The following is a 15,507-nucleotide window of genomic DNA, read 5'->3' as shown; positions in this document are numbered from 1 at the left end:
ATGATGAGTTGAATCCCGGTCCGCTAAATGCCCAAGAGTTCGAACTGCTTAAAACCTTAAAAACTGGTCAGGCTACAATTTTGAGTGAGTTAGAGGCCATCGACACCAGATTGGCAAAACACAAAGAAATGATGGCAGAAATTAACGGTAAATTACGTGCGACTGAAGGTCAAATCAGTACGCTCAAAGAACAATTAAGCGACCAAGAAAACACCATAAAGACAATAGCAAAAGAAGTTAAGCAGCTGCTAGACAAGAGCATCGACTCGGGAAATAGAAGCCGGAGAAACAACCTGGTCTTTTTTGTGTTCAGAGATTCTGAATCAGAAACGTGGGAACAGTCTGAACTACTGCTGAAAAACATCTGCAAAGAAAACTTGAATTTAGAATTGCAGTCAGTGGAAAGAGTGCATCGTATAGGTCGTTATAATGTATCAAAGAACAGGCCCATCATCGTCAACTTTGCCTCCTACAAAGAAAAGTCCCATGTTCTTTCCGAAGCTAAAAAATTCAAGGGAACGACGTACAGTGTCGAGCAAGATTATGCACCTGAAACAAGACATATTTGGAAAAGAGTTTGGGAATATGTTAAAACCAACAACATGAACGAAAAGCATCGAGCTAGGTTTAACTTTGATAAGGTAATTGTGGATGGTAAAACATATAGGTAGGCTCCGCCGCAGTGGTCTAGTGGCTAAGGTACTCGGCTGCTGACCCGCAGGGCGTGAGTTCGAATCCCGGCTGCGGCGGCTGCATTTACGATGGAGGCGGAAATGTTGTAGGCCCGTGTGCTCAGATTTGGGTGCACGTTGAAGAACCCCAGGTGGTCTAAATTTCCGGAGCCCTCCACTACGGCGTCTCTCATAATCATATAGTGGTTTTGGGACGTTAAACCCCACATGTCAAAACATATAGGTGGGACAAAGAAAAGGAAGAAGTCGTTCAAATTGTAAAAAAATGACCCTTGCCAGAAAAAAGGGGGCGTCGAATACAACATCTCATAACACTGACAGTGAACTGCCAAAGTGTTGTCAATAAAGCTGATGAACTCGCGGCTCTTATCGGTTCTGTAAAAGCTGATCTAGTATTCGGAACTGATTCATGGCTGGAGAGAGAGAGAGAGAGAATAAAATGAGGGAAAGGCAGGGAGGTTGACCAGAAAATGGAGCATCCGGTTTGCTACCCTGGACTAGGGGAAGGGGGAATGGGGAAGAAAGATTGGAAAGAAAGCCAAAAAGGAAATAGACGCGCGCGAAAAAAAAGGGGGGGGGGGTGGAGCTGGGGTGCTACAGTCTATACAATAGGCCGCTGCCACGCAAAAAGTTCAGTAAGGCCTTCACTGATTTTCTGTGAGCACACAAATCATGTCGTCTTTCCAGCACTGATTGTTCAGACAAAGGTCTATCGTCAAGGCGAGCTAACGCAACAGCTAGTTGCCGTCTTTGCACGCTGTAACGAGGGCAGTGACAGAGAGCGTGCTCTATAGTTTCATCGCTGCCGCAATGACCGCAAGCAGCACTGTCTTCCATGCCGATTCGGAAGGCGAAAGCTTTGGTGAAGGCGACACCAAGCCATAGTCGGCATAGCACCGTTGTCTCGAGTCGGGAGAGTCCAGACGGAGGCCGGAGTCGACGAGACGTGTCAAGTCTACGCAGTCGCGTGTGCCGTAAGCACTCGGTGTTCCACAGGGATTTTATTTCTGTATTAGCGATTTTTCGGATGGTCATTGCAGCATCAGTCCTTGAATATGGTATAGATTTTTCTTCACCATCTTCGTGCGCTGATCGGGCAGCTGCATCGGCAAATCGTTGCCCAATATGCCACAGTGACTTGGAAGCCACTGAAACGTGATTCTGTGTCCTTCGTCAAAGAGGTGGTGAAGCAGCTCTCTAATTTCCAGCACTAGTTGTTCATGAGGTCCCCGGTGTAAGGCGAATATGAAACACTGTAGTGCTGCCTTAGAGTCCGTAGACACGCTCCATTTCTTGGCTTCTTGGTGTTTAATGACTTGAAGTGCGCTACATAGAGCAACAAGTTCCGCAGCTGTCGATGATTTCTGGTGGGATGAACGAAACTTCACCGTTGTCGCTGTTGCAGGAAAGATCACCGACCCTGCAGACCCATCCACTTTAGTTGAAGCGTCAGTATATAGATGAGTATGATCACTGTATTTCTCATATAACAAGAGAAGAGAAAGCTGCTTTAGCGCTGGAGACAAGATCCGGGCTTTTGACCCTATGCCTGGAACCGTGAGTTCAACATGTGCATAGGTCATACTCCGTGGGGGAGCTGAAATCCTCGATGGAGTTGTATATCCCGTAGAAATAAAATGCGTGTGCGATATGACAAGACTGTCTGGCAAAATGAGGCACGAGGTCGGGCTTCTGGCAGTGAATCTAGATGATGGGCAGGGGCACGAGTAAGATTCCACACGTGTGCTCTGAGCACTTCCATCATGATATGCGTCTTTAGCGGGTAGTCATTAGCGATCTCGATTGCCTCAGCTGTTGATGAACATCGCAGTAGCCCCAGAAAAACTCGCAGAGCCATGGCCTGGATGCTTTCGAGAGTCCGAATGTTGGTTCTACAGGTGGTGGTCAACACAGGCAAACTGTAGCGCAAATAGCCAAGAAAAAGCGTCTTGTACAATTGCATCATTGCATGTACTGAAGTCCCCCAGGTTTTTCCTCTGAGATACTTGAATAAGTTATCAATTTCTGTCAGCCTCTTCTTCAAGTGGGCCACATGTGGGCCACAGCAGAGGTCTCTATCAATGAATACGCCTAAAAATCTGTGCGTCCTGACATATGGTATGATTTGGCCATCGATTGATGTAACGTATGGTCTCATTGGCTTTCGACTAAAAGCAATCAATGCACATTTCGCTGGCGAGATTTTCAGACCCTTGTCCTTGAGGTACACTGATACCAACGTCACAGCTTGCTGAAGTCTTGCGCGTACCTGAGGTCTTGTCACGCCAGATGTCCACACGTAGATGTCGTCAGCGTACATGGATAACTTGACCACACTTGGTAGTCGTTCTACAAAACCAATGAGAACGAGGTTGAAGAGGGTTGGACTCAAGACGCCACCTTGCGGGACTCCACGATGCGTTTGGTGTTGGGAAGTTGGACCATTTGCAGTGTTCACAAACAAGGTCCGCCCTTGTAAATAACTGCGTGTCCAACAATACAGTTGCCCGCCAAGGCCCACTGACTCAATGAATTCGAGGATGGTGTCATGTAGAAAGTTGTCGTATGTTCCTTTTACGTCAAGGAACATGGCTGCAGATAGTCGTTTACCTGCCTTTTATTGCTGGACATATGTGACGAGATCTATAACATTGTCAATCGAAAATCGGTGACGGCGAAAACCAGCCATGGCGTTCGAATATATCTCATAGTATTCCAGGTACTATTCAAGCCTGGCCAAGATCATTCTCTCCATTACCTTTGCTACGCAACTTGAGAGTGTGATCGGTCGGTAAGAGGCAATGCCCAGGGGAGATTCGCCAGGCTTAAGGATCGGTACCAAGCGGCTAATCTTCCAATCTTGCGGAACGACGCCAGCTTGCCAGGAATCGTTGAAGATGTTAAGGAGTGCTTCTCGTGCCCGTTTACCAAGGTTGCACAGCATTTTGTATGAGATGTCATCCGGGCCAATTGACGACGACTTATTACAAAAGACGAGCGCCGCATCGAGCTCCTGTGATGTAAACGGTAGATCCATGCGTGGGTCCCGTGAGTGAGGGATATGATTCACTGTATGTAGGCTTGTGTACGCTGTCTGGCCCACGGTCATAGCGCAGAAATCTTCTGCTACCTCAATTTCATGCCGGCGATGAAAAAGTGCAAGGGCTTTGAAGGGAAAACGCTGCTCTGGAACAGAACGTAGGCCTCGCACAATTCTCCATATCTGAGACAGTGGTTTATGAGGATCTAGCGACGCACAAAAGTTTCTCTATCGTTGGGTGTCTAATTTGTGAAGGCGCCGTTGTATCTTCTTCTGGTTGCGCCGGGCTGTCCGTAGATCGTCTGTGGAATTGGTGCGTCAGTATCGTCTTTCGGCACGACGGCGTATCGCGCGAAGTCGCTCCAGCTCGAGGTCATATTCAGAGTACTTCGAAGAGCATATTATTGTGCGCATAGTCGCATGTGCAGTTTCCTTAATAGCTTGCTGAAGACCATTGGACAGGCCTTCTTCACAAGCATCCTCAAGTTGAGTTTTGAACACACTCCAATCTATTCTTTGTGTTGTGGTAGAGGAGTACGTGTTCGAAATACCTTTAATCTTCAGGTAAGTGGGGATATGGTCGCTTCCGTGTGTTTCAATGACCAAAAGCCACTTTACCCGTGTAGCAAATTGGCGTGAAACAAAGGACAACTCAAGGCAGCTGCTATATGTAGTGCCTCGTAAAAACGTAGGACTGGTGTCATTCAGAAGGACGAGACCATGGCTGGAAACCAATGATGCTAGACGTCGTCCCGTTGAATTAAGCCTTGAGCTTCCCCAGATGAGATGAGGCGCATTGAAATCCCCGGTGATAACCCACGGACCCGGATGTGCCCTTAATATGCCGTCTAGTTTGTTGGCGTCGAAATGACTTGATGGGGATATATACACGCCTAGAAGTGCGAATGTCACCTTTCCTTTTTTAACAGACAAGCACACATACTGATTGCCGTCGTGAGGTTGCACTGGCTGGACGACGTAAGTAAGGTCCCGGCGAATAAATACAACAACCTTGCTACTTTCGATGTCATTTGAAGAAAAAAATGACTCGTAGCTGGATAATCTAATTGGGTGCGATAATTTCGGTTCACATATAATCATAATAGGAAATCGGTACAGATGAACAAACTGGCGAAAATCAGATATGCGAGATCTCAGACCTCTTGCGTTTCACTGAAAAATCGACGCTTCTATGACCTTCTGACGGAACGACTTGTGATTGTCGGACATGGCATTACTGAAGGCTTGCAAGGACCGGACTCAACGCGTCCAGCACCTGTAGGTGCTGGACCCTTCTATTAGAGATAGCGAGGTGTTTCCCAGCGACTTTGCTGCTTATCGAAAAGATATATCCCGCACGGGTGGGGGCGTTTTTCTTTTAGTTTGTCGCTCTTTAAATTCATCTGAATTAGATATAGGTAATCAAGAAGTAGAATCCGTGTGGTGCAAAATTACTGTGCGAGACAATTCCTCGTTTGTAGCAGGTACTTTCTATCAGTCTCCAAACTCGTCCGTAATCGCGTTAAAGCTTTTGCATGAAATTGTTTTCGAAGCTTCTTGTCACATGTTCATTTTGGCGGGAGACTTTAACTTGCCTGATTTATATTGGCGTGACGGGACTTGTGAGATGACAGCGGGGGGAACCTTAAACCTTGAGATGAAGCACATTGTAGATTCTTGCGGGTTAATCCAATGTGTTGATGCTCCAACACGAGGCAATAGCACATTGAACCTTGTTTTTTGTAACTCGCCAAATATAGTGAATTCAGTAAATGTCGTACCAGGAATAAGTGACCACCATGCTGTCGTCGCCATTGCCCAAACGAAAAATGAAAAACAAACGAAACAGGAGAGGAGAACGGTGTACCTCTATGACAAAGGTGATTACGCTTGCATATCAAGGAAGCTCCTCGATCATCTGCCGCTTTTTGAATGTCTCTCAGATGACTGTGACGTACAAGAATTATGCGTTAGGTTAAACAAAAAATCAAAGAGCTTACTGAAACCTACATACCCAGTATCAAAAGCGGTAGACTTAGAAAGCAAAACAAACCTTGAGTGACTGCTCGTATCTTAAGAATAGTAAGGAAAAGAAGGCGCATATATTTAAAATATAAAAGGACTAAATGCCATCGGCACTTTGAAAGCTTGAATGATGTGACTCGAGAGTTTAAGCTAAATATAAAGGTGGCTAAGCGGCACTATTTTGAAAAACTTGGAAACAAAATAAAAACTAATTCAAAGGCGTTCTGGCAATACATGAAAGGCTATGGAGCATACCCCTCGGGAATCACCGAAATTGTCGTTATAATGAGGAGTTTTTAGACGACACTGAGAAAGCTACCTGTTTAAACAACTACTTCCTTTCCGTATACTTGCCGAAATATAGCTCTAGTGCTTTGCAATGCACAAGTTCCGTGCCGAAAATGCAATCAGTAGAGTTAAGTGTGAATGGAATTAGGGCATTACTAAACAAACTTACCGATAATAAGGCAGTTGGACCGGACGGAATTTCACTTTGAGCCTTAAAGCAGACTGCTGAGTCAATTTCTCTTTACCTGCACGCAATCTACACAAAGTCTTTGTCCTCCGGTGCCCTCCCAGATGACTGGAAAATTGCACAGACAGTTCCTATTCATAAAAGTGGGTCCAAGAAAGACGTAACCAACTATAGACCTATTTCACTCACGTCCATAACCTGCAAGTTATTAGAGCATATTCTGTATAAAGAAATAATGGCACATTTATCAACAAACAACTTGCTGGCGTCTCAACAACATGGTTTTCGTAAGGGCTTAGCTTGTACAACACAATTATTTGAATTTAACTATGATTTAGTATCTGAAATAGACAATAGCGGACAAATCGATTGCCTTTTTCTGGACTTCCAAAAAGCTTTCGAGACTGTGTCACACTCTTTTCTTTTAAGTAAGCTTGCAGCGCTAAACATTGACCGCGAAGTTCTGAAGTGGATAGATAATTACCTTTCAGGCCGCCAACAGTGTGTAGTATTAAATGGCAAAAAATCAATTTTGTAAACATCCCTTCAGGGGTGCCACAAGGCTCAGTCCTAGGGCCACTTTTATACTTAATATATATAAATGACATTTGCTCAGGAATTGATTCTAATATACGGTTCTTTGCAGATGACTGTGTCTTGTACAGAAAAATTAGAAATGAGAGTAATGTCGCCCTACTCCAAAGCGACTTACCGCGCATCCAAAAATGGTGTTCAAGGTGGAAAATGACATTAAATGCCAATAAATGCATTCATGTTACTTTCACGCTTAAAAGAACCAAGTTAGCTTCAGAGTATGTAATCTGTAGTAGTATAGTTACACAAAAACCGCATTATAAATATTTAGGTGTAACTTTTTCAGCCGACTGTTCATGGAATGCACACGTTAATTCAGTTGTTGCGAAGGCCGCCAAGTCACTAAAATTTATACAGCACAGCCTGACACAAGCGCCGGCATGTTTGAAATCAACGGCATATTCAACATACATTCGCCTTATGCTTGAATACACCTGTGCCGTGTGGGACCCCTGGCAAAGTACTTCAAGTTACAAACTTGAAAAAATATACAATAGAGCTGCAAGATTTGTCCTAAGCCGGTACTCAAGAAATGACAATTGCACCAATATGAAAATTGAACTAGGGTGGGAATTACTCTCATCGCGTCGAAAGAAACTGCGGCTAAAGCTCCTGTACCAAATATTTCATGGTAAAACCGGCATTCGAAAAGAAAAGTATCTTCACAGTCCTCATTATATTTCTTCGCGAAATGATCATTCTTTCAAGATTTTAGAGTGCCGGAGCAGATCTACTTTGTATGCTAATTCGTTTTTTGTTCGTTCCATTAGAGAGTGGAATCACTTATCAAATGAACAAGTGTGCTGTATTAATAAAGATGTGTTTTTCTCGACATTGTAACCTCCCTGCTGCAGCGTATTCGGACTAAGCGGGGTAATCATTCAATAAAGAAATGAATAAAGAAAAACAAAATTACCGAAATTCTCGAGAACCGCCCATCTGGCTCACCACAGGTAAAGCAGACCGCGTATGCCCTACCAGACACACCAGCAGACAACTCGCTAGCCACCCCGCACACGTGCTTTTCTGCACCTACTAAACCGCCGAGTACAGCCGACGCGTCTTCCAGTCAATTAACAACTGCTCGGCACGGTACTATGACTGGTCATGCCACGTACATCTACTACATGCTATTTGCGGCTTGTCTTCTCACATGACAGACAAGACAACAAAAGCAGCCAGTTATATGCCGTCACCAATGCTGTTTTCAGCACCATCGACATCCCATCTGCATCACCCATCAATCTCGGCAACGTTTGCACCTACGTAATGCCAAACCAGCTGGCCTACACATGCTATGCGAACACACCACTCTGTTTTTCCGATACCTTGGCCTAAGTGTGCGCAAGAATCGCCAGCACTACATGAACTTGCGATTGTAACCATTTTCATTGCGCAGCGCTGCGGAATTTCTCGGCCCATGGCTCATTCTCACACTATATGCTTCGCTCGCTCCTTCCAAGAGCGCGCTCTCATCATGGCCCTTGTCCGCGCGCTCTCATCGACCCGCCCACTAGAGGCCATCTGGTTCCCGATGGCCTACCCACAATGACATCCTGCACTACCGAATGGACACCTTACGGATTGCCGTTCATGTATATAGTATTTGACGCTCTCGTTCTTTTCCCTCATACCGTCAAATCGCGGAAAGCTCTTGGGGAGGAGCCCTGTAGTGCCATAATCACCTTAATTATTTCTTGACCACCATGCTGCGCCTCTAGCGCAGATGATTCTAGCTCAAGCTCCGCGTGAACAGAACGAGCTCACGCACCTGGCGTGCCGGGCGCTGGCAGCCACCGCGCCTCCGCTTCGGCGCCCACGAATATAGGGGTGAGTTTGACACGGCCACATCGGCTGCCTTCAACATCGTCTCACGTCTCTCACCTCGCTCGCTACAAAGCCAACCATACTGTGGCTAGACAGTAAACTTGGGGTCTTCGGTTGAGGAAAAGGCCACCGTCCGGCGCAAAATCACAAAGGCGACTGCTTTCTCAGGTTATACCAGTGCGGGGTCTGAATGCGGTCCACCACCTCAGGTGTGTGCCATTGCTTGCGCGGTGTGCCGCTGGGCGCTGGTGCGAGCTCGTCAGACCGTGACAAAGGGCTTCAGGCTTCGATGTGGGCACAGCTTAGTTTTACCGAAAAGGGGGATCTTTGAGTGGGTACGCGCTACGGACGCTCACTGACAATTGGTTCATAAGACCGAGTGGCTTGCCAACCCTTGGTTCCGCTGTTTGTCAGACATGGCAGGCATGTAAATAGCGATAAATGTCACGCATCGTTCTGGGCCAGGTAACAACGCTGCTCAGTTTGCGAAAACTTTCGAACCACTCAGGTGACCGGCCATGAGTTCGTCATGAGAGGATCACAACAGTGTGGCTCTCAAATGTTTTGGGCATAGCCACCTTGAAGGGATCCTCAGACGTCTCGCCGGTGGGTAAATAGTTCAGCAGGAGCCCGTCATGGTTCAGCAAAATCAGACTCAGCGTCAGACTCAGCTACACATGCTGTTTCCAACACTCCATTCGCGCCCGCTGCAGAACAAGCAGGACACTCCCTCTAGACAGGCGTTTTCGGCGCTGCCACAGAGCAAGCAGCCTATACGGTGACGCTCAGCTCTCCGAGACTAGATACGGATCCATTTGATGAGCCTTCAGTAGTTCTTCCCTGCTGAAAGCGATTCCCATTTTTTCAAAAAGGGGTCTAGTATCGCTCCCACTCAGGACCGCAGCTACCGCGGCATGTATGGCGTCACGGGTTCGCTCTCAGCACCTTAGCCTTCTGAAAACTGCCCCGCTCGGTCGCTATGCGGTGCGCCGCTTACATATATAGACGCAAAATGCGTCTACGTGGGGTCGCCCCCTTTTCGCCGCTCTTTCGCCCCCGAAGCTTGCATGTGCAAAGGCGCCGCGAGCGGCTGTCGCACTGGGATCAAGGTTCTCGGCAGACAACAGGGGGCACGAGATAGCACGTCAGCTACCACGTTGGTTGTGTGTTCATCACCACAGGGGTGACGACACGGACAGGTGCAAAAGTGGTGCCCATTGATAGAGGCAACGGCTTTTCTGTACAATGCGGCATCCGCCTAAAAAGACCAGTGGACAAAAATGCCACAACACAGGCATGGTCCGGCTGGCCCGAATGGCGCATGCATATTGACTCGCTAAGAGCACACAAAACCTTTGAGCTTTTGATGCCGTGTTGGGTGTCAGTGTGGTGCACAACGTTGGGTACCAGTGTAGTGTACACGTATCTCGAAGGAGTACAGCTGCTAGCATGGGTCCGGTCTTAGTGAGCCGGCGCGTTAACGGTCATCGAAACACGGTACTGCTCAAGATCGCAACGCGTTATTGTCGACGGCTACTCAAAAACTCATTAGAGAGCCCGTCGCAAAAGGCATGGCTGGAAAGCAAATGGGCTTATCTACGCATGGCCGAGAACTACCATAGAGGGTGCATCGAGCACGTCTTTATGTGCAAGAATGATTCACCGGGACAGTGGGATCAAAGGACCTGGTCGCATGTGCGAGGGCGAAAATCCGCTCGCGTTGGCATCTGAGAGATACGGGTCGGCATAGTCTGACCACCCGCTACGACACCACACTGCTCTTCAGCCTAGCGTTAGCAAGGGGCAACACAAGGTGACCGCCGCAGGCGCAAGGTGCCATTGGCGAAGTCCGACGAGCCCCGAACAATAAGAGCCTACGAACAGAAAAAAAGTGCGTGCTCAGCGTCAGCTGTCCCGGAAAAATCTGCCTCAATTCCAACGCGCATGCGCGAAACGTCCCGTGAGGCTCCGCACACGGCACCACAGTCGACATCCGCTACCATGTGAGAGGCCTTAAACGTCACTCCCCGCTCCTCCAGCATGACAAATCACCGAGGAGGGGGAAGTCATGTCAGGACATGAGAACGGCAGATGTAGGTGGCAAAGCCAGCCCAAAATTGGCAGGCTACCCTCAATTCCCACAAGCCTTACTGTCCCAAAATTCTCATAAAAACCCGGTATTGCCTGTGGAAAGCTGCAGTTTGCATATCACCGCCTGAGGTCGACAAAAGATCTTGTATTGGGCCAAGGGGGTAACTACGACCTACGCCAGGTAGACTCCTGTGACACCTTCACCTTCACACACTTCTATCTTGGCGTAAAAAAACAAGCCTTCTGATTCTCCGCGCCTGACTAGAATATGACACGCTGCGGGATGAGGACGTTGGCCGAAGTTCTGCGTTTCTGTAGCGACACTCTAGTAGTTGCGTCAATTCTTTCACCTATTATACTCGCATCGTTCAATACTTAGCTATCACAAATCCCTGTTTAATTACTCATCATGAACGTTAGTGAACGAATAGACGTGTACACTTAAGAATCAACCTCGGTGCACGTTAGGCCACCTTGGCCTACTTTTTTGCCACATTTATTACATTTGTGTCAAATACAAAAAATAGTTGCTGTACTTTGTCTGTCTTTTACATCACTGTATGTAATAAAACGGGCTATTAGGTCGCTTTGTCATATTAGAGCCTGCCCATCTATGATTGTCCTGATTTTCACGCAGGTGTTTCAGCGTTACTGTCCTTGCTCTCGCTATGCTGGGCAATTATCGACTATGACATAGCCTTATGGCGCCACATCTTCAAGAGGCCCGGTGGAGTGATTCTGCACGAATTTGGGAGGATCCTTGTGGTGCTGACACGTCTTGTGACTATGACCATGATGGCAATTGTTAAAGATAGCGAGGTTTTTTATTTATTTGGTGAGTACGGTTCGCCCAATTCATAGGTTGTTTATGCTGCATATATTTTAGCTGCAATTAAATGGTCAGAAAGAAATTATTTCTTCAAGGTTGATGAAGGCTTTGTTTGATTACTCATGGTTATCAAGAACATCTTTCATTGCCCACTAAAACAGGCGTGTCATTACCGCATGTACTCATGTATTAGCAGCGTACACAACATTATAAAGGAAAATGTGCAAGATGTATTTAAAAGATTGTGTGTATTTACCTAATGCTTCAATTTTACGGCAAAAATTCTTATGAGATGACAAGCATGGTGCGGTAGTTGTCCGCCGCCCCCACGAGCACTGGTGTCGTGTAAAACAAAAACAAAACGGAAAAATTAATAACCAGACTGGAAAAAAGATTCGAAACTGGGTCCTCTTCCAGTGTTTTACTACTAAGCGATGCCGGTGCTCAAAACTTCACCTTCAGAAAACCCTATACGAGTGCCACGTCGGGAATAAACCCGGCGTAACATCATATGCCAGAAGTAAGCACGCACCGCAGCGCCTCTAGCGCGTGTTCTAAGTATTTGGTAACACCGACGGGAGAACGAAGTATGAACTTAGGAAGGTTCAATCCTGAAATTCTTGCTCCACGTGAGAATCACACTCTGGCTGTTTGTGAAGAAATTGAGTGTAGCATAAAGCAACGTTATTGCTTTGAAATGCTTTAGGTAATAAAACTCAAATAAATGTCGTGTAGTGGAGGAGGTCTCGTTAATACATGTTAGGTTTCGTGGCACAATCTAAGAACGCCGCGAAACGTCGAAACACGACAACTGCGTGACGGGTTGGTTAATTGTTTCAGAAATGGTTCACAACAGCTTCTAGCCCCAGTCGCGAGACGAAGTTGGCCACTTTGCGATTGGTCACATTGGTCGCAAAGTAACTGCGTTGGATAATCTATTTTCAGTCACGTGACTGTGGTCGAAAAACGTCTAGAACCCATCAGCGAAACCTAGAACTGACGTCAGCATTTTTTTACACCTAGGCACTTTAGATATCTTGTTTTTGTTTTTTCATCTAGCTGGCCCACTGTCACCAGATACAAACAAGTGCGTTCTTTTGAGCCACCATGGCGACCATGGAGCCCTCGATATGGAGATGGCAGCTCGAACAAAGTTTTGGATGCTAATGGTGACATTTGAAAGAAGCTAAACGCCATCAAAAGAAAGAGAAAGTGCATTATGCACTACCTTCCCCTTTTGTCAGAATCATTCCTCGTCTTGGACTTGGCTTGCCACCACCTTCGATACTGCGCGTTTGGAAGGCGTTCGTACGTTTGAGTTGCCTTCCCTTGCCACTGCCTACATTCAGCTTAAAAAAAGCGCGTTCAAGACGCATTTGTGGGTATTGGAAATTCTGGCAATTCATAAAAGTTGAGTAGCGTTTTTGATAATGTTACTCTCGGAATTACTCCTCATCGTGTAAGCGCAGGTTGGAAAGCAGGTGGCCTGCGTGGCCAGCCACCTTTCGCCAGTGAAGGGATGGTAGCATCTACCACACTTTTAGGGGCGAAGCTCCTTAAGGCGGCCACCGTTCGTCCGTCTAGTCGTCCACCACTTTTCACCACTTTTCATTACTAGACGCGCACAATGTAGTGTACGGAAATACCTTTGTTTGGACATGGCGACGCGGACGATCTTCCGGCAGGCTCGACCGGGCTTATATCTCACGAGCGTTAGAGGCGTTCGTTTCCGATTTATGTGTTCCGTCCTTTCAACCTTCTCCTGTGTACGTGTATGATCATCCCCCACTTGTCTTGAAGCTCGAAGTTTCATTTTCTTTTTCGGAAAAGCTTTGATGCTCGCGTCCTGCAGGATGCGCGCTCAAGATCAGGTTTGTCACGCGCAATACGTGTGTCACTCACGGCCTCGGATCCTGAAGATTGGGAAGCGCTTAAAACACAGTGGTGCCTGCGCTGTGCAGTGGAGGGGCGTTCGCTTCGTCGACGCGTTTCTGAAGAGCTTGCTGATACTGCGATGAAGTTACACATTGCTTTGCGCACCGAGACACCTTCTTCTCTGATGCGAGCGTGGCAGCGTGAACTGCGTGACCACCTTCAGGGCTTGACTGCTGCTTCGTCCCTGACGGCAGCAGCATGGCGCTGTAGACACAACCCATGTGCACATACCGAGGTGCTGCGCTACGCGAGACATTCGTTTTTAGGCAATCACAGCCATCTGTCTCTAAGATAGCCCAAATAACACCTGTGCAGCGGCTTCCTACGCGTGATCAATCTGTTTTCTTGGCGAATTTTGAAGCAAGGTCGTGTTCGGCCATGCGGACTAACTGTGATTAAACACCGCCAATGCTTAGAAGTTTGCCCCGTATTCCTCAAGAAGCTGCGGATTACCTGCACATCCCTCCATCGGCTGAAGAGGTAAAAGCGGCACTGAAATTTATAAAACGTGGAACGGCCCCTGGGCCAGACGGTTTTCCGGTTGAGTTTTACTTCCCATTTTGGAATGAGATTGGTGCTACCTTTACCGCGGTTATCCGGCGATGCTACGAGGACGGTGTCTTCCGATCAAGTTTTCGAGATGGACGCATTGTGCTTATTCCAAAAGGTGATGCTTCCTCTGTTAATCCTGAAGCTTGGAGACCTATCACGCTCCCCAACGTTGACTATAAGATGTTCGCGGCGGTAGCTATTCAACGTTTGAGGGGTCTGTTGAACACTTTGGTAGGTCATCACCAGACTTCATCAGTGCTTGAACGAGAAATACACAGCTTGTCATTTACCACACGAGATATCATAGCCTATACTCTGTCGTGATGTGCGCATGGTATCCTTGTGTCTTTGGACCAGGATAAAGCGTTTGGCCGACTAGAGCCCGCGTATATCCTTAATGTGCTCACAGCCTTCGGTTTTTATCAGTCGTTTGTGAAAATGATTAAAAATACGTACACTGGTCTAAAAAGCACACTAGTTCTGGATGGCTGGGAAAGTGCCACCTTTTTAATGCCACGTGGGGTTCGTCAGGAATGTTCAATGTCTCCTGTGCTATTTGTTCTCAGCCTTGAGCCATATTTGCGTGCTCTTGACGGGAATTCACGTGTCCGGGGTCTTGCGCTTACTGGTAGCGGTCTCGTGAAAAACACAGCTTTCTCTAATGGTGTAACTTTGTACCTTTCAGATGAAGATTGCCTTTCACGCAGCCTGCGTGCATTTCTCCAGTATGGCGAAAGCAAGACCAACCCTCTCTAGTCATTGCGGCTTGTACTGTAGAAAGTCGCATGTCCCCGGCAGCTTTTATCCACTACAATGCCCGATCTCGGTGTTTTAGCTTCCAATTTATGTAATCGAAAGTGTAAATATGATCAATAATGGGCCAGTTATGATCAAAACTACATTATAACGATAATTAGACTCTTTGTAACTTAAAATCTACAATCTTCACAGCAACCGTGGCACAAGAAGTACGGCCCTAAGCCTAGTGGTCGTTTCGGCTAGATTGAACTGCTGCAGTTGTCGTTCGTGGAACGTAAACGAGGAGTACAGAAAATACTTCCAAACTATCGAGGGGCGAAATCTACAATGCTCAGTGAGCAGTTCCGATAAACGCTGTTTTATACATAGATATGACTAACCACATAGCGAATCACTACGATTGCCGTAACACATCTGCAGCTACGCTAACAAGCATTGCGGCAAGACGTGCCAGATGGATGTAAATCAAGGCAACCCGCAAAGAATGAGCTAACAATCACAAGTTTGACGCGAGCACGAAGAGACGAAAAACTGGAATGTAAACGACAAGTTCAAAATATTGGATACCTGAATCACTTTTAAGATGAAGAAAAATAAAGTCATTTACGTGCTTCAGGTGTGGAGTAGTGGGCAGCAGGTATAACTCAAAATACATGATGAATTAGGGTAATAGGTTTGACACCGGCTT

General features: G+C 46.8%; 1 protein-coding gene across 5 annotated transcripts in view; it reads left to right on the top strand.

Moving 5' to 3' along the window:
• Positions 1–15,507, top strand: part of LOC119163117 (XK-related protein 6) — a 116,937-nt gene that overhangs the window by 84,787 nt on the left and 16,643 nt on the right. For 4 of the 5 annotated variants that reach the window (XM_037415054.2, XM_037415053.2, XM_075874201.1 and 1 more), the window contains exon 5: positions 11,382–11,579. The exons of the other annotated variant lie outside the window; for it this stretch is intronic. In XM_037415054.2, the coding sequence (XP_037270951.2) occupies positions 11,382–11,579 (198 nt within the window). The remainder of the gene's footprint in view (positions 1–11,381; positions 11,580–15,507) is intronic. 5 annotated transcript variants of the gene reach the window in all.

This window comes from Rhipicephalus microplus, chromosome 9, assembly GCF_043290135.1.
Source record: "Rhipicephalus microplus isolate Deutch F79 chromosome 9, USDA_Rmic, whole genome shotgun sequence".
NCBI lineage: Eukaryota > Metazoa > Arthropoda > Arachnida > Ixodida > Ixodidae > Rhipicephalus > Rhipicephalus microplus.
This window is presented reverse-complemented; position numbering and strand designations above follow the sequence as displayed.